A 21,028-nucleotide genomic window follows, 5' to 3' on the forward strand; every position below is an offset into this window, starting at 1 on the left:
AAATTTTTTTTTCAATAACAATCTCAATAGAGTTCTCATCCATTCCCGAAGGGAGTAGGAAAGTATCTTTTAGGTGCTGTATACAGTACCTATACTGCACATTATAAGTACCTACCTGTACCTATATTATCCATTAACAATAATAATCTAATCACAACCGTATAAGCTAATGACCTAGCTGTTGAATCCTTTATTCTCGACAAAAAAAAAAAAGTACCTGTATATTAAATAATTTTTATGCGTAATAAGTGTATTATATTTTGATGACAATATTTGAGGTACTTATTTGAATTGACAGATTTACACTGCAGGCCAAGAGAGCCTAACCTTTTAAAGTAGAACCACCACTCTAGATATACAGGTTCCACGAGGATCACACTGTACCACGATTATTATGCACTTATATGTGACGTGTGTCGTTCCGTCGTAAAAAATAATAAAGTATCTAAGAACGAGATTTGCATACAATTTCATTGATATTATCTAATGGTCGAACATTGGAGCTACAATGTACGTCTCCGGCCGGTCTGCAGGACGCCGTATCGTGATTTTTTTCTTGCCCCGTGACATTCTGGTTTTATTTGTACGCCTATACTATAACGGCGTAGACATTGACGTATTTGGATGTACCCATATAATTATTAAAATAAACGACTTATACATTATAATATATGCGAAAGTAGTTTTTCGACTAGTTTATTCTGAATTTTGCCGCCACCAGTTTTGAGTTCAAGTTCACGCACACGTCGAAATCGCGTATACACGGATCCGTAATGAAAAAATATTACATAATAACTGCAGATCGATATGAAAACAATACGCACGTACGTGACCCATTAGCTTAAATATTCGAGATACACTAATATGCAGCCGGTGTCGTACCCAACAGGCGTCTACTTATAGACACTTAAATTCATACTGTTCCAGCGATAATATTGTTGAGAACTAGTCCAAATTGAAACCATATTAATTATATAATTATTCTATTTAGCTTTTTTTTTTTTTTTGAGCCCATGAAACTTTGTATTACGAAAGTTTCACTGTATATTATACAGGTACATTTTTTATAAATCATATAAAAAGCAACCTTTGAGCACCTAGTTTCCCTAAAACACTTACGCATTTGGCCACAACAGTCTAAAAGTCTAAACGATACCTATATAATAATAATCAAAAGTGTTCATATAGCTTTGTCAAACATGTTTTAACAGTAATGTAATATAACTGACCACTCATCCCCCCCCCCGCCACAGCCACACCATCGTTGTGGATACGAAACAACTGAAACTCAACTGTATAATAGAGTAATATATTATAATATTGCATCGGACAAGCGTTGTAAGTAACATAATAACTATGCGACTATGCGGAAACAGCTATAATGCTTGTATTATATTATATTGTACATAGGTAATAATATAATATTATAATAAATAAACGAGCCCCGGCAATAATTTTTTCCGCGTATTTACAAACACTCATATCATAATATACTTGTCCTCTTGTTGGAGGTTTAATTATCTAATTTGTATTATTATTATTCATTAGTCACCATAATATAACAGAACCAACGGCGACGGCCTTCCCGGCCGCGAACGGTTTGACCAATAACACACTATAGGTACTCACAATATTCACCCATGTATTATAATATATTATTATGTATAGGTACACAAATATACTACGTCGTATCGTAGTTATCGGCACACCACAACCACAGACATTCCAAGTATATAATATTTTAATGCACTGATTATTATACGCACGCTGCTGCGAGTCTCTGTGACCGCGGTCGGTGTGCTTTAATGGCCGTGATCTTGGGCGTGGTTGAAATGAACAAACTTGCGAGTGATTTATCGGCGTGTATCGTTATTATATTATCCACTTTGGTGTTAAATAAATGTATACTCCTCCGTCGATGACTTTGAAAATCGGGCCCGTCGGTTCTGCAACACCGCGAATGCAAAAACTTTAGTTTGGGAACGGTGACGTCCAATTCACAATAATTTCGAATATCGTCCCATTTTAAAATGTGAGCAATAATGATAACCTTCATGAAATATTTTCAAAATATAATCGTTATTAAAGCTTTTTTTTTAAAACAATTCTGGAATATTCGCAATTTCCCAGTGCTGCCTATCTATATAAAGTACCAATTGGGTGTTGTTCGCTACTTTTCTAAAGCGATTGCACAGTCAAACATTTTTGATTCGAAGTTTTGGACTGAGAAATTCGATTAATTCTTAACGCGTCCTCAATGATATAATACAGTGCTTGAAACAGTTTTTCCAATGCGTCGACAGTAATTGTATGCGTCAAACGCCTGCAACAGGTCTTCAGCCACTGCTACGGTGAATTGCTAGGTACAACAAGGTTTTTTTTGAAAAATATGTTCGTATTTTAATCCAAAACAATTTAAATGTTTAAAACAGTGTGATATTTGAGAATATAATATTTAATTTGGTAGGACAAATTAGGAAAATATATTATGCATGCACCACCGATCACTAAAATAAGACGTACAATTGCGTGTTTACTTACATATTAACTATACAGTACAAAACAGTACTATACTAAACTACATCGCCCATAGGCGATTAGGTCTGTCATCTAATATAATTACTCAGGCTGGTAGTTAGTTAGTAGCTTAACCGTATAATTTGCGTAATTTATAGTAATTATTAACTATTGTAATATATTCATAAAAAAAATATTTGCAGTTTATTAACGCCCTGAACTAAAATATGTTTTTCTGTCGACATTTTTATTGGTTATTTCGTGTTCTTATTTATACCTATATCTAATTACGACAAGAATAATTATTTATTTAAGACCATTTACGGTTAATAAATATACGTATTTAATTGATTGTTTGTCGATTCGACAATAGATACGTTTATAATTATTAATTATTATAAAACTAAATTTTTTATATTAGTTTCACGTGTTTTATTTATTAAATCTTATTAGCTGATATATTAATTATTTTCGCCCAGTGACGCTGATATATAATAATTTTATTTTTATATTTTCATACCGACTTTAATCGACGGAGATTGAAATCGGCACTGACCTCTTAAAAAAGTTTGAAATATTCACAAATATAGGTACTGTTTGGCATGTTTTAGTCACTACAATGTAGTGTGCCTTGAGTATTTTACAATTAATTCATATTTCACCTTTCTTTTACCACAAACTCAGTCATTGATGTTAAGACTTAATACTGATTCATACCAAGCAAAAAAATAAGTAAAATCATTGTGCTTAAATTATAAATAATAAATTTATGTTTTGAATAAAGTGTGAGTTTTAAACTAATTTCAGACTATATAGCCAGAGGCCTCCGATGACTGTTGAATGGAGGATATAGATACTAATGTCCGATAACTTGATAGGTAACAATTACGGGTTCAAAATTATTTACAAACCTTTCAACACATACAAAACGGCACAATCTAAGAACTAAACTATTAGTATGTTCAGTAGGATTGTAATAGAAAACTAATAAAAAAAAAAATTATTACATAATAATAGTTGTACAATAATACATTAAGTATACCAATTAAATATTCTAACTCGGTTGATTTCGTAAAAAATGTAGGTATAGAATAAGTTTACTGTTGGAATGATTTCTGTAATCAACTTACACACACGACATGTAATACAAATTGATAATTAATAATATTATAACCATTTAAAATAGTTAAGGTACAATAACTTTACTATTATGATATATTATTAAGACCTGTGAACGGTTTTAATCCAGGCGTGTACCCATACTTACCACTACAAATCACCATATTATAATAACGCGTTTGGAGCACGCACGTGATACTTATTTTTTTTATTTATCAGGAACGCTGCTCAGCTGTTGTGGACTTAATTAAATTTGCGCATAATATGTGTATTGCAAAGATTAGGCACTGATACAGTCATGATTGCAATCAGCGCGCCACAGCCACCTGCACAAACTATTTATCTATAATAGCATAATCAATAATTTTTTTCTCTTCGAAGACATCCGATTCCGATTTATTGGTTATTATTATTATCATTGGCTGCTGCGATATTGTGACGTGCTTTTTCGATATCACTTCTCATTACTTGTCTTATTCATATCATGTTCTTGTTGTGTGCGCTCAAGATGACCCGTGATAATAATAATAATAGTAATGAAGAATTCGGAATATTATTATTATGTGGGTATACAAAATAATGCATACCTTTATACATTCATAAAAGTGGATTTTATTTTACGGTTTTTTATTATAATGGTTTTTTAAGTCCCATTATAATTAGGTATCTATACTTTGCTAAGTATGTAGGTAACCAGTAATTCGGTTAGCGCAGGTAACCAGATTAAATAACAAGAATGATATCAACAGGTCCGCTTTACCTACAACCGTATAAATTCGAAATAGGGAAAAATAGGCGCATAAAAACAAAATATTCGCGAATTTGATGAAAATTATGTTACTCGGTCTCCCTGACACTGCGCGATCTGTCTATCTATATCGCCATATTACGTAATGGTATTATTTCACATTTCGGTTGTTTTCGTTTCAAATATTATTATCGCTATATCATAGCTGGTACACTTGTGGGCACGTTTAATAACATTATTTAACAACCGCGGGACACAGGTAAATGCATTTAAAATTCTACTTGTTCTACTGTTGATGGTATAGGTACATTATACGTTTGTGATTGTAAAATTAAAAACTCAATACTTACCTAATTCCCACAAGGTCGGTTCTAGGAGTAAAATGGAGGGACTATTATATATAATATTAAGTAAAAATTGAAAATTGAAAATGCGCATAGATCTTGGTTCAAGTAGTCTAGTTAAAGTGTACATTGGGTAAACAAAGTCCGCCACCGTCAGCTTGTTTTCAAAATCGTGTCAAATTTAAGATTTGTTCTGTGTAGTTCTAATTATTTTTTAAATAATATGCCACAGTAATATGAGTAACATATTAATATATAGTAATATACACGAGTACAGACGGCAGTATACAACGAGGAAATATATTATTGGATATTCGCCGATAGGTCGTACGTATATAATATGGTTATATAGATGAGTTCGTCAACGTAAAACGAGATTTTACGAATTCACGACCATCTCACTCTTCCACCCCCTCCCTTAAAATTATGCCCCAGTCACCGGATCTCTGTCAACATAATATATGATCTATCATCGTACTCAACAAACGACGTATGAAGAAGTATATTTTTAAAAAAAGTCCACTTTCCTCCACTCCAGTACTCCGCCTGCATGGAAGTGTGACTCGAAAACACTACAAATCTTTGTAGTGTCGTTCGCGATCGAGACATTATACCTAATATTATATACACGTGTAAATAATGATAGGTAGGTTGCAAACGCGTTCAGTCGGAACAAAGTACCGCACAAAGATAGGTATTATAGTGATTATACAACATATCAATATGTATACAGTAACTATATATTATTATTATTTCTGTTTGCGTAATTTTTTTGCGATTTAACTTGCTTCACAAACATCACTATTATGCGTTATGTGGAAAATGTCTTTGCTGATCCGTACTTCATTATAACGCGTTTATTAATTATGTAACATGCTATGAGACAATGTTTTGGTATCCATACACTGTGAGTGATATATTTCGATGTGTAATATATATATTATATGGTCGCTGATTCAGTCGTTCAGAATAGATTTCTAGTCGGCTTTGTTGAATTATCCTAAATATCTACTTACCTGCATCCTTATGATTGCAGACCTGGTACACTGAAAGTTATTACCATAGATGCTTTAAAGTAAAGACGTTAGATTTGTGGATTTTGCTTTATATTGGGACTGTTAAAAATAGCCTTATAAGTTATAACTTATAGGTACCCCGCGTCTTTTATAATATGACTCAGCATCCGGGTATCAAATAAAACAAGGTCACACGACTTATTCACTTCTTGGGCAAATAAATTTTTTGAAAAATGCCCATTTTACAAGAATGGTGCAATTTATGCGAGACAGAAATGCAATCTCATTAGTAGGTTACAACAGCACTTACCCAAATTTTACCACTTAATGTTTTTTTGTATTTTTTCTGATAATTATTTTGTCACTGAAATTATGTGAATAACTGTTATTATAATTAAAATCCATTCGGCGTTTACATTTTTAAAAAAATATATAATATTATCACGTGGGACATTTCTCAAATCCGATCAGCTGCAAATCCTAGCGCGTCTGTGCCTGGCGTCTAGTTTTGTCAATTGTTATTGGTATGAAATTGAGCAAGTATCTATACCTAAAACCACAATATTTTACATTGTTTCACAGCCGTTTTGTACATATTATGATACGATGACGATTGCAGACGACTTTGTTGTTACATGATGTGCTCGACTTGCGCCACGTCGATTGTCGTACATATTTTATGACACGCGCTAATGCTCATTCGAACGCAACTGCGTTGCAAGTGGGAATTATTTTCTACGACCGTTAAATTCTCCATACGAGGAAAAAATACTGTACCCGTTCAATTTTATTGCCGAATGTTATTATAGGTGTGCGAATAACGTATGATTATGTAATTATTGTATACCGTATTCGACAAGTCTGAAAGCATCATATATCAGTGTTATATAACGATTAGGATACAAAATACTATAGTTGTATAAGTACCTACTAGGTAGTATCTGGTACTATAATATTTTACTGGTCTAGATGTTTTAATAATATTAAAATTATTTTATAGTTGTTATATTCTAAAGACATGATGAAATTGGTTTTTGCAGATTAACTATAATCACTATTACCTATTATAAGTGCCCAGTATAGATTACCTAGGTACCTACAAGCACTAATATAGGCGTTTTACAATCATTCGTTGTTATTAACAAAATAATGCGGTTGAAAAAGCTGGCTTTTTCTTGTTGTACCTATACCGATACACCTCATTATTATAACTACTATTATAACGGTTCAATTTATATTTTAATAAATTTTATCAAGTTCATATAGTAATTACTATTTGCCTTTTTTTCTTCTATTTCAATCGTGAGATCTGGCGAGGATTACTTTCGCATTGCTTCCACCCGGCCCCTGCACATTGTTCTATTTTTAATGATAAAATTAACATCGAATTGATCTCTCTCAAAGTTGGCCACGCTGTAGTACAAGAAAATGCCTTTCCAGAGAGAGCCGAGCCTGTGTGTATACATATGTACCTACCTGTTTATAAGCGTATAACCATCATTCGTTATTAATAAAAAATAGGATTGAAAAAGCTGGCTTTTTCTTATTTACCAACACAGTATAATGCACCGATACAACGTATTATTATAACTACTTTTGTAACGGTCCTAGTTATGGCTTAATACATCTGATCAATTTCATAGTAAATTATTATAAACGCATCTATGTATTAAACGGTTAATTCCATTGACTCGATATGGACTTAATATGACGGTTTATAATAATATAAGGTTTGCCTTATTTACCAGTAGAAAAAATAGATGGAGATAACATATTATTTTAAAAACTGAATAGCTATTGCTCCAGCAGACGGATTATACTGCTCACACTATGTTTTTGCATCATATATAATATTTTTTATCCAATTAAAATTTCAACCCATCCCTGTGTGCTGGAAAACCAAATGATGAACAACCAAAGAAATAATTCTTTTAGTTTTAATAATGAAAAATGTTTTTTTCATAATCTGCGCGCAAAATAGTTGTAAAACTATGGACAAATAAGTTGTTGGGTAATTTACTGAACGTGCGCAAACTATGACTGCCAGTAAATAGTAATGTCCAATTTATGTAAGTTAAACACTGAAACGGTGTATATGCACCATTTTTAGGGAAAAAATATAACACCTGTTGCCGGAACCGTAATTTTCAAAATGAATGTTCTTTGAATTGCTTTGTACCAGGGCTTGCGTTGGAAAAGAATTCTGTTTTATGTTTCTTACAATTAAAACGTTACATAATTTTTCCATTTATCGTTATTTAGAATTAAAACGTTATTCAACATTTGCGTTTATCGTTATTTAGAATTAAAACGTTGTGCAAGTTTAGACTGTTTGCATGAAATAAATGTTTCTACGAAACCAATAGGCGTTATTTTTCGTTCAATGATATTCCATAAATTACGATTTGTGTTATTTTTCATTTAATGATATTCTATAAATTACGTTTTGTTTAATGATGTATAATATATTTTGTTAATCGTTATGTTATGTTTTGCAGTATTTAATTATTTTTGACTATCGCTTTCCGTTATAATTACGTTTACAAATTTCAATCGTTTTTTTTGTCAAACATAAGTAATATAACGTTACAATCATAACGTTATTATAACGTTTGCAAGCCCTGCTTTGAACAATGATTTGAATATTGTGTTTTCGTCATAGCGTTAACTTTTGGCTGTTTGAAATGTGCATGTATTTACACGCGTAGAATGAAATAGTACATAATATTATTATAATATATTGTGCACTCGTCGCTTATATTATGATGTTGCAGATTTACATGTATAATAAATTCGTTTAATTTGTTTTCAGGTCTGATATCGTTGATGCTAATTGGCTTCTCCGCACTCGTTCTGGGTACGCTAATCGCCGTGTTCGATCCATTTCAATTAATACTCAAATGGGTAAGTGACGGAGTCCGCCGGCGACAGTCATAATAATATGTTATAATTGTTTTATGTATTTTAAGATTATATGATTTTAAGAAAAACGATACAGTAGTGTCACACATTTTAATACGCATTTACCGTTTATCAAACATACCAAAAAGCGGTTCTCAACCTTTTTATATCCGCGTACCACAGTTTTTAAATTGTCGTTTACCACTTGACTAAAATACCTTTTTTTTCGTATCAAAAATGTTTACATTATTTTACATGCATGGGATTTTATTTTATTAGGAGCATCAAAATGATGACAATATAAACATTTAATGCACAAAAAGAAAATTAAATATATAAAATTATTATTTATATTATTATTAATATCAAATAAACCAAATAACATTTGATGTAAATAACCAATGCCATTTTTTTTTATAAAGGGAGATTTTCTTTGGGTACCACCTATGAGCTTTTCGAGTAACACAGGTTGAGAAACGCTGTACTTAATCATTCGTTCCAATACTATGAAATAAAAATAAAATATTATCATTATTATTATTATTATTATTATAATGTTATTCAATTTGCCATATTGGGTCCGCTGCACAAAGACATACCTATGAGTACCTATAAAATGTATTAAATACTCTCTCAATATATGTACGCGACTTTAATGGGTGGATATAATATTTGGAACATTGGTAGTAGAATAAAATTAACGCTAATCGGTGTTCAAGGTACAAGTAAAAATATAAATATTAAGAGTAATTTTTAAAAAATTTTTTTATTAATTCTTTGTAAATTATTAATTATGCATATTAACCTCTATTTACATTTTTGGGGCCATTTAAACATTTTAATGATTTTTTTTCATTCTCTGAGCCCTGACGGCTTTAACATAAACATATTATAATTCACTAAACACGCTCACTCCAATTTTATCTTTTAATATAGAATGTATTTTAATTTTGATTTCATATTATAACTATACTGTTTAAGGAATAAACTGTGACGATATAATTTTCTTTTATTCAAATGCGAGCTATCCCTTTTCCCTGTGAGTTGTTAATCAGATGACTTTCTTTTTATATTATATAAATATAAATCAATATTGAAACACGTAGTTTTTGAATTACTTATCGTTCACGATGGTTTTAAAGATATGGAGGCTATGATAATTTGAGAATTTTAGTAAATAACAATAATCTATTAATCTATAAATATCAACATTTTATAATATTATGTAAAAATTATTTGAGTATAATACTGTCTAGACCCTAACATCCAATATTACATATATTTAATATTTTTGTAATCCTATTTTTAAGGACTATTATCCTTAGTTGGAATATACATTTTAATAACTCACAAACCTACTCATTGAAGGTTTTATTTGAAAAATATAAGTTTGTATCGAAATTGTATGAACTCTTTAAATGGTGTAAAAAATCTAAATAATTGAAAACACGGTGCTAAATTAGTAAATTAATTTATAAATTAGTATTTTTTTTTAATTCATTAAAAGAAAAATTAGGATGAATCATGCATGAGTAAAATTATAATACTGTGACAATGTGCATTTATATAATTTATACGACGCTCTTCTTTTTAGTACCTTATACCTATATTGTAATATACATGATTGCATTTATATCCGAAAATATTGTATGTGTTCTATCAAATAGTCAGACGAACCTAAACGGCAACACGTTAAGAATTTCACACATAATCGCCAGATTGAGTCGAATGCGTCTTGGCGGTTTGTTAAGGTCAAAATAATTCTCCCGATCCACTATATTAAATTATGCATAGTTTAATGATCCCCGTAGGTACAAGTTAGGCGTATTATATGTTATTGACTAAAGAGGCTTAGATAATTTTAGGTATAATATTCTGGTACGAAGAATGCATTTCGTTCGGCCAATCTGAAATCCATCTAGGCGGCGAATCGTATGAAAAGTTAAAAAAAGAAATAAATAACAAAAACCACTTAGGTACCTCTTCCGCCGACCGCCGTTGAAATAGTTAAAATAGATACCTCCTACCTCTTCACCTATGCGGTCATTGAGTCAAAAATGTTTTTTTTCTTAAAATATTTCTTGTTGCACATCCGGAGATAACCGCAAGACCGTGACCGCGAATAGTAGGCAATACCAGTTCTCCAGCCACTTATTTATTCACCGGGGTTATCCCGATGAGTTGCCCGACCACTCGCGTCATCATTTTGTTATATAGGTATAGCAATTTATCTAAAGTGGTACGAAGTAAATAAAAATAAAATAATAATAACAACTTTTTTAAACGTAGTTGCGGCTGCTTTGATTTTGCACATGATACCTATGCGAAAAGGTATTTATTATTTTGCTATTTGTTCTGAGGGCGATCGAAAACGATTCGGGTCATAATAAAAATATCCTTAATGTGTAATAATACCGACCCATAATAATAAATTATAATAACACTCTTCCGTCACTGTAGTTGTTTGCGGCTTATACCTACAACGAGTAGTAACCCGATTTCAGGTATAAAATTCAACTACTACGAGTCTATGACGTACATAACCTCTACAACTTCGGGTCGTAAACCTGAAATGTCTTATACTAATTACATAATTTACGTTGTTGGAAAATTAGATTGATAATTTCAGCATCACATCTAGATGTGCATATAATTGATTTTTTTCTTTTAGTATATAATAACTGTTTTTTTTTTCCGCGTACTTAAAATATTTATAATTGTCTATTACGTGTTTATAATATTCCTAACTAACACTACCTATAATATCAAAACCAGAAAATGTTCGTGTTGATTACTTTTTGGATAAACTATACGATGTTTTCGACTCAACTTAGTGTTATAATCTTATAGCATTACACTTCCTCGTGTAGTGTGCCTACTTCGATGGCCCGGAAAAGTTAATGCATTTATAAGCAATCATACGTTTGTTTTTTAATTCTTACTAGGCATAGAATCATGAGCCGAAGTGCTGTCGCAGGATGATTTCTTCGACAAACGAACATGTCTTTTTATTATTCTATTAACACTTATTTTTCCGCTATAATGTATAGTATATATTGTATGATTAAATATACGAAAAAACTGCAGAATATAAAATTAACATACATGATATTTTAGATAGTGTATCTTTACCATCGCGTGAATTAATCGCTAAAAATTATGAATCTGTTTTGAGTTTGAAATATAATATTATGGCGACAAAGAAGTTGAGTTGCCGGGAATTCAATGTATTATGTAAAATACTAACATGACGTTCGCTCTTGTATGATATTTTATTTTAGCCAATAGGATAAAGATGACATTTGATAATTGCACCTTTTAATAATGTGCCATTAAAATGTACATATTTTAATTTCATAAATAATAATTTCATTATCGATTACAAAAAATTGGAATGTTTTATTAGAAATACAAAAAATATATTTAGGTATATATTTTTACCGATCGTCTGAATTATCAACTCCTTCGTTGATTCGTTAGGATAGGTATCGTTTGGTTATACGTAAATAGTATTATAATATTTTTCGACCTTCGATAGTATTAACCCTGAAATTTAAATATTGTTTTCTTTCCAGCCTCGAGAATTCCGCTAGTTCCGGCCCGCATAATACGTATCCACTATTCTACTATTTTCACAGTAGAGATCGATAAGATTTTTCATTTTTCATTTCAAAATTCATCGCTATTTCGATACAATCCGATAATTTGTCGTTATTGTTCATAAATTATAATGATTAATGAATAACAAACCTGGGAAAACGCATTATGTTATCGTTGCAATGTTTTCCTTTTCAGAAACTCGTAATGGTCGAAGGTGACGAGACGTTCGAGATGTGGAAAACACCAACAGCAGCCGTTTACTTAAAGGTATACATATTCAACATAACGAACCGTGAAGATTTCTTGTCTGGGAGAGACGAAAAACTGCGGTTTCAAGAAGTCGGGCCATATGTTTACAGGTGTGTATTGAATGTTAAATTTATATTTAAAAACATTATTTTAAGGGTATCTATAGGTACCTATGTATGGCGAGTGTATAATACCATCATATAATATGATAAATGTATAAACTATTATATGCCTGCCAAAGGAGCTTACAAAAACACAAAAAAATAAATTGAAATAACAACATGCTTGACTTACCTATAAACGAATAATAATAATATATGATATAATATGTGGTTTTAAAATTAGTTCAACATACCATGTTATAATATAATTATTACTCATAAAAAATTAATTACTAGGTAATAGTAATACAAATAAACCAAAATATATCCTTCTGACTTCTGAGTGATGCTGACGCATCAATTTCGCACAACATCATTTTTTGTATGTGCAGATGATTGATCATTGAATTCAATAAGTTAAAATCACGTCATCAATAAATTACATGTGGTAAGTCACTCCTCGTACACTCGAAAACTGCTATAACAAAGTGACATTTCTACTTTTGATTAATACAGTGGCGCCGAAGTCCAAAATTTAACGTATGACATTAGACACCTCCACATAAAATGTTGACACCCACCTATTTCTTATAATTACTTTAACAAACACCAAGTATTTATGTTGTCTATAATTGAAAACATTTCTATAAAATTACTATGGAATGACAAAGGTGACCCCCTACCTACTAAAATCACCTATGACAATATTGTCATAGATAAATATATATTTTGGCTCCACTGGATTAATATATTATAATATATTAATATATATAAATATACATTTTGTTTTTCATTTATTATTTTTCACATTTAGTTCAAAACAATAATAAGTTATTAATAGTTATACATTTTCATAAATATTTGAATTTTAAATTTTATAATTCTACTCTAACATGAGAACTGAAAATGATGTTGAATAATAAACCTAACGGATATATAATATTCAAATAAATTCCTGTCACATAAAATACAGAAAACTAATTCTAAAGTAGCCATTTACAGTGACATAGCAGGCCCAGCCAATGGTTTAAAGATTAAATACGCAATTACTAAACAATTTTATACCATTACTAAATATATTATGATAATATTATACATATAATATATTGTCGTCGACCGTTCTACCATATTTTTATTACCTTGCTTATTGAAAATTGATGCATTGATAGTTATTCAAAAAATGTTTACCTGTAAGTAAAATTAACCACGTACAATGTTTGTTCATTATTATTATGTTTTAAAATTAACCTACGGACTTAAAATAAACTTGTACCTAATAAAATTCAAATTCTTAATTGTTTTAGTTCAGAATTGAGCGATTTCTACTTAGAACCTATTATAGAAAAATGAATTAATTAAAATCTTTTAAATTGTCAAAAGTGTTTATTCAAAATGTTGGGTCCAATCAGATAATGGTACAAACAATGGTAATATTTTTAATGTTATTTTTATGGCATACACTTTAATAAAATATCTGTATATTTATCGTATCTGATATTTATTTTCTTATGAATTTAGTTAGTTTTGTAAATGTATGTATAATTAATTTTCTTCATTTGTATAATACACCGTCAAAACTACAATGTTATTCAATACACATTTTAATGTGTATACTTTCATCACTAAGTTTATTCGTTACCACAAAAATTGATTAAAATCGATTATACACAAAACACACGATCAAGACAAAAACAGCGTAGGCACAATCAACATAATGCGAGATATATATATATATATAAAGCTGAAAGATAGATATTACATAATAACGTTTTTTTTTACTTTTAAAGACTTTGTTATTACAATATAATTAATTTAAAACAATTAGAATTGTTCGATAAAAATGATGTTATTAAGATATAATTACATTGCTTCTCGCAGCTTACAACATTTAATTGTTTATTGTTTGAGGAAAAATAAAAATTAAGTAATCCCACTAATTACCATACATAAAATGGGTAGGTACTATAGGGACCTACGTCACTACCATGCATATATATAACACTGCAGTTAGTATGTATCTCAGACAGAAAAAAACATAATTATAATAATAAAAAAAAACGAAGATAAAAAATGGAAACATGTAAAATAATACATTGCGCATATTTTTTTTACTCATTTCAGCATTAAACACTATAGGTACCTAATTATTATATCAAAACCTGTCTTAATATTATTCACTTTATTTGTAGAAAATAATATTGTTTTAATCCCAAGATAGTTTGTAGTAGGTATAACGTTCGTCCTAGTGTGAGTTTAATTAGTGATCGGCGAATGGCAATATTATATTAGTACCCGAAGCTATCTCGTATCCGCTGCTAAAAAACTATTCGTATGGCATTAAACCTTCTAGAAACTCAATTAAAATGAACAAATTTAAATATATGTACATAGTACATACTATATTATAGACGTACAGTCACACATATAATATGGGGATAATGCATACCTATTATATACCTATGTAAAATAGTTAATATTGGTGAATATTATATACAATTTTTTATACGTATACCATAATTATTACCTATAATAGTATATAAGTGTGCAATGAATTAGGGCCATAGTCACACATTTATTAACTTATAAATTTTGATTTCATTTTATTTTTAACAATTTTTATCACAGTGTGCATTCTATACTACAGTACTACCATATGCAGGTGCTAGAAGGATTGATTCATTGCGGCAGCAATGTTACAAAAAAACATACACATAAATATCATAATATACCCTATATTAACTTAATAACTAATAATCTATGCTCTTATAATAGCGAATTTAAAATACATAAAAATACGCAATTGATATATCGATAATATTAGTCTGTTGAGACAGATTAGTTGCGCCCTGCAGATAGCCGATAGAGTCGATACTGATTAAAAACAAATTTAATGAGACACAAATACAATTATTTTATAGATGAGAAAAATATAGGTACGTTATATTTGAACTGTGGATTTGTGAAATCATTAAAGAAATATTTGTAAAACTGTTTGAAACAGTTATCGACAATCAACGGAAATGATTGTGTGCGTTCAAAATCCATTCACACACATTACTAATATGTAGACCCACAAATAATGGAAATAAAAAATAACGCGTGTGTAATATAGCTCACCGGAAACAACTTTTAAGTTTTAGCAAATCGGCTGAGTAAAAATTAATTCAATATTCGGTACTGAGGTCAAATTCAAACTTTGTAAGTCGTCTATAATCATGTTGCATCACTATATTTTTATTCCATTATTATATAACACAAACATAAAACATATTAAGATGTTATATTGATTTTAATCAAATATATAAAGATTGATTTTTATAGTATTCCCATTATATTTTATATTATATGTTTATTATAAACATATAATAGTCTCGCTTTTTACCGCAATAGTATATTATATACAATATATACATACACGATGATCGAATAAACGTCTAATTATTTTCATTTGTTAATAATATATTATAAATTTAAATTTAAATCATCAAACATGGACATTACACAACAGTATCATGTATTCATGTATAATCTAACTATACGCATCTCTAACACAAAAACCAGATGATTATTGATTTTTCTTATTTAGGCTTAGCTGTAATATTTAGTCCCACAATTTCTTTACGCTTTTAAGTTTCTGATGTTTGTTTAAAAAAATATAGTGAATTATGAACCTTTAAATCAAATATTAATTGAAGTCCTAGAAGTCTAGCTATAAAGATAATTTAATTTGAATACATATTTTTTAGTCAAATGACAAATTTCTCAAATCAGTAATAACAATGTTTAAAAAAAAAATTCGATGTAAAGTATAGGCGTTGATTTATTAAAAACTGTTATCAGAATTTGTGGAATACCTAACCGTTATTATATTATAATGGTCAAAAAATGGATACATTGAACGTATAGAATAGGCAAGAAGACTTAAAGACCCACTTTTAATAGTTATATACAAGCGTTTTTCAAATAATTCAGATTTAATTCATATTTCCTAGTTTTCCTCAAAATTGTCTCTATTTCGTCTTAAGTATTCGATTTGTAGAAACTCTTATCCGGCTTAACTAATCGAACGTTTCATTTAAATTTTAAATATACACAATACACGCACAGACAACATTTTGTAATTTTATTGTTCTATTATAATATTATAATCATTGGCGCAAATAGGTGGGGGCTTGGGGGCACTTAATCCTCCCCATATTTCTGCCAAGTCCCCCCAGTTCAAAAGTCAGTAATTAGTACTGAGCATAAATCATTTTTAGAAAATATTATAGGAGGGGCTATAGTCCCCCAAAATAATTTGTCTATTTGCGCCTATGATTATAATAATATTATTAAAATGTCATAATAATATTTTTAGTCAAACATCTACTGTTATAGCTATCGAATATAATTATTTTATACAATCTATGTCCATTAAGATAAATATTTAATATAATGTATAAAAAATAACGCAGCTATCATACTGTTATGAGGCGGGCACTATAATAGAATGCAATACCTACAAAGGTACTTAAGGGTCCGGAGAACAAGTGCCGCCATCCCCCACCCGGGCAATGGCAGATACCTACGGGTGCCCACTAAAAAATTCTGTCCACGTGTTCCAAACAAACAAACCTACAGTTCCACCCCCCCACAGTACCAAAGGCTAATGACCTAAGTTGTCGAAGCCTCAACCAAAAAAATAAAAAAAAAAAAAAAAAGGTACTTAAAAATGAAATTCAATTAATCGAGGCTAATTTTATAACACTGTGCTCATGTACCTAATAATTTAATCTTTTATTATTTAATAATCGGATATCAGAAACGCGACGTATAGATGTTAATATTGTTATTCACTATAGGTATATATTATAATATATACCTATATTAATAACCTATTATTTATATTGACTTCTGTTACGAAATGTATATAATATTATTACTGTTATTAACATCTTTACATAGATAATAATATTATGCACCTAAGTATAATTATTGTGCTATGAGTTACTAATCAAAGACTCAATTAATATAATTTGTTTATAATCCAAACCTGACCATGAAAGCGTCGATATTAAATTTTTTTTAAATGTTGTGCATGAATTCAAAAGTTGCTAGCTTCGACCCGAGAGTAAGACGTTTCGGGATGTTCGGGTGCGGGTACTTCATTTATAATGTATCTATAATTACCGAGGGTTGGGGGATTTTATTTCCATAGAAACCGAACATAATACTTGAAATAAGTGTACAAGGCATAAATGTACAATGTATGTAAGCCATTAATACCTGCGAGTTATAACTTATAAATATTAACTGAATAAGAACATTTCTATAGTGCTGAAATTCAAATACTAATTTAATTAATACTCTACACTGGTGGCCCGAAATTATGTCTGTAGCGCGTCTACATAATGATACTAGTTAAGAAAAAATACATACTTAAGACAAACTGGGCAAGTTTAATAATCTACGAGTATATTTTGAAGGTACACAATGTAAGTAAAATAATTATAGAGCGTATTTATCACGTCATGTGTATTGTAATGAATAATATTTTCCATCTCACGATTTTTAATCTAATATAATTATCTAGCTGCGCCGTGTGGTGCTTTTTCGCGTCGCCCTAATACACCTACCCAATAAAAAAAAACTTATAGATTCGTCTCATCTGAATACGGGTGCGTAAAATCACATCGTGGCGTACACCGCCTGATCGCAAAAACGGGAAAAATTAAAACTAATAAAATGTTTAAAAAAAACCCATTGCAGTAACATAAGATCAAAATATATAATATTTTTCGAGCAGATTATGATTTATGAATATTTGGACAACTTATAGGCGCTATAATTAGACGTTATACAACGTTATATTATATGTATATAAGGGGTCTCGCGTGAAGGCAAACCACTATGGATGGAACGCCAAAACGGAAATACATTTTTTCTAACCGATACCGAATATCCATATTATACTATAATATAGATTATAGAATATATACATTAGGTAACGATATTAATATTAATAATTTGAATAATACACGTGTATTCATAATATCGTATTATATAAGATATTATAATACACGCTATATAGAATTATTTAATACAATAGTGTAACATTCGTATAAAAACTAAGAAATGTAATTAAATGATAAATAAATGAAAAAAAAGTGTGTGCTTACTGATTATGTAAACTTGTTAAAAAATTTCAATATTTTTTTTCTCTTTACTCTTTTATAATTTAATTCAAATTTAATAATTTGCATTGCTTTTAATGCATACAGTATAGGCACTATGCAAATTTTAATACAAGCATAATTTATACAAGGTACCTACCTACCAATACTAACATACAAAAAAATTACCGTATTTTTACTTCAATAATCTCAGATAAGTAACAAAACGATATTAACTTGTTGCAATACGTCTCCGCGGTTGTAATTATGTAACACTCGGACTTTACGGTTTTGGTTGATCGGACCTATCCCAAGACAGCAGAAACTCCCTCGGGCAGTAATCGAATTCAGGGACGTTTCACGGTGAATATAATTAATAAGTGTCTATTGTCTATGTATTAATACTAGCTATAATGTATACTCGAGCAAACGGTCGAAATGAATCAAAAAGAATTTTAAAAAAAATTGGATCTCTTTTATCTTATTGCCGATATTTTTACATCAATAATAATAGGTACTTCTCAAACAATTTATATACGTTGTATACATAATAAAATAGAAATTAAGAGTACGTTATAAACTTATACATGTTTACCATCTCTGTTTAGGTTTATCTAGGTTAGGTGTACCACCATATAGGCGTACCGCATATTGGGAATACCTAATAATATAGTAAAATAAATTCCAATACAGAAAATTAAACTATGATATTCGGTTTGGTTAACTAGAGAGTTAACTAATTACAATCAAGTATGTTTGTGAAATCATGAATTTAAATAAGTAATAGGATAATATATTCAAATGGGCTTTAATGTTCTTTTTTTTTTATTGAAATTTTCCTTTATAATATATTTTATATTCAATTATAAACTTAATATGTATTTTCATTATTAAATATTTTTACTTGTAATATAAATTCAATTCAAACATTACAATTAATTAATAACTGTAAATGGATGTGTATATCTATAAAAATTAGAATAGTATTTATCATAAACATTTCAGGGTTCGATTCGATTAGAAGTACCTATATGAGTGTTTATAAATAAAAGGTGATTTTTACCTCTGCATTTCTTAACAACAGTTTAATAATACCATGCACGTGGCATATTATATAGTTTAACATAAAATATCTTTCTGGAATAAAAATATTTTTATTATTGTGTAGTATGCTATACTATTAGAATAGACATACTTAAGGTATGCCAAAAGGCATTAAGGTAATCCATACCAAAATAACTAAGCCAAATATACAAATTTGGCCTTTAATTTTGATTTTCTTCCGGGTGAGAATTTATCAAGCTGCAGCAGTGCTTAGCTTAAAACACTATTATGTATACATAAAGTAGGTATAAGTGTAGGATACGCATACAGTTTTTCAAACCATCCTTAGCAGTTGTTATTATTTATGTGTCGATATGTCATCGTCAATACGATTTTCTTAGTACCCAAGCGTCATGTAGAAGCTAAAATGGTACGATATTATTTGTGATTGACTCTGTACATCGCCCTCGTACGTATATACGTAATTTAATTGTTTTATAATTAGAGTAAATCCGTGATATCATGACAGTTAATAAAAAAAAAATTCAGTGCAAGGTATTATATTTTTATTTCAACAGCTTGTAAATAATTTCGTTTCGATTAGTATTCGTATATTTTACTTAACATGACACGAAATGTTTATACATTCTATGTGCTACTCGGCCACGTTTGTGTAGTATAGACCTTCCATTTTGTCCAAACTATACCCGAAATATAAGTTGCTTAAAATTAAAAGAATATTTTACCCGAGATAATTTGCACATTTTCATGATTTTGACTAATTTTGTAATACTATTATCGGTATGAATTAAATATAAGTAGTACATTTTTGGTTTAGGTACCCAACCAATAAATTATAATGGTTGGTAGTTCTTTTTGGTTCTTGAAATTTCGATACAGATAATTTATGTAAATAATTTTTTAGCGTTTCAGATTCATATTTCCATCAATCATCAAATCGGTATGTAGTTTTGGTTCAAGGGAGAGGCGGGTTAAACAATATTACAATACATATATATAATAATATTATATAGTATATAGGCAGGTGAGCGTATTCGTACGAGGACAAACGCGACGATACACATTATACGTGATTTTATCATGGTCCATGAATAATTTTAATTCAGTTATAGCAGAAAAGCATTTAAGACACTTGATATGTACACAGTGGGTGTGTTCAATCTCTGACCGATGATATATCGTTGTAGTTTTTTAATCGTTCCCAATGTAACATATC

At 29.8% G+C, this 21,028-nt stretch overlaps 1 protein-coding gene across 2 annotated transcripts in view; it reads left to right on the forward strand.

The window, feature by feature from the left end:
* LOC100163966 (scavenger receptor class B member 1) overlaps nucleotides 1–21,028 on the forward strand; it is an 88,381-nt gene that overhangs the window by 53,240 nt on the left and 14,113 nt on the right. For both annotated transcript variants that reach the window (XM_016804376.2, XM_001947170.5), the window contains exons 2-3: nucleotides 8,557–8,648; nucleotides 12,441–12,604. In XM_016804376.2, coding sequence (XP_016659865.1) covers nucleotides 8,557–8,648; nucleotides 12,441–12,604 — 256 coding nt within the window. The remainder of the gene's footprint in view (nucleotides 1–8,556; nucleotides 8,649–12,440; nucleotides 12,605–21,028) is intronic.

This window comes from Acyrthosiphon pisum, chromosome X (assembly GCF_005508785.2).
Source record: "Acyrthosiphon pisum isolate AL4f chromosome X, pea_aphid_22Mar2018_4r6ur, whole genome shotgun sequence".
Lineage (NCBI taxonomy): Eukaryota > Metazoa > Arthropoda > Insecta > Hemiptera > Aphididae > Acyrthosiphon > Acyrthosiphon pisum.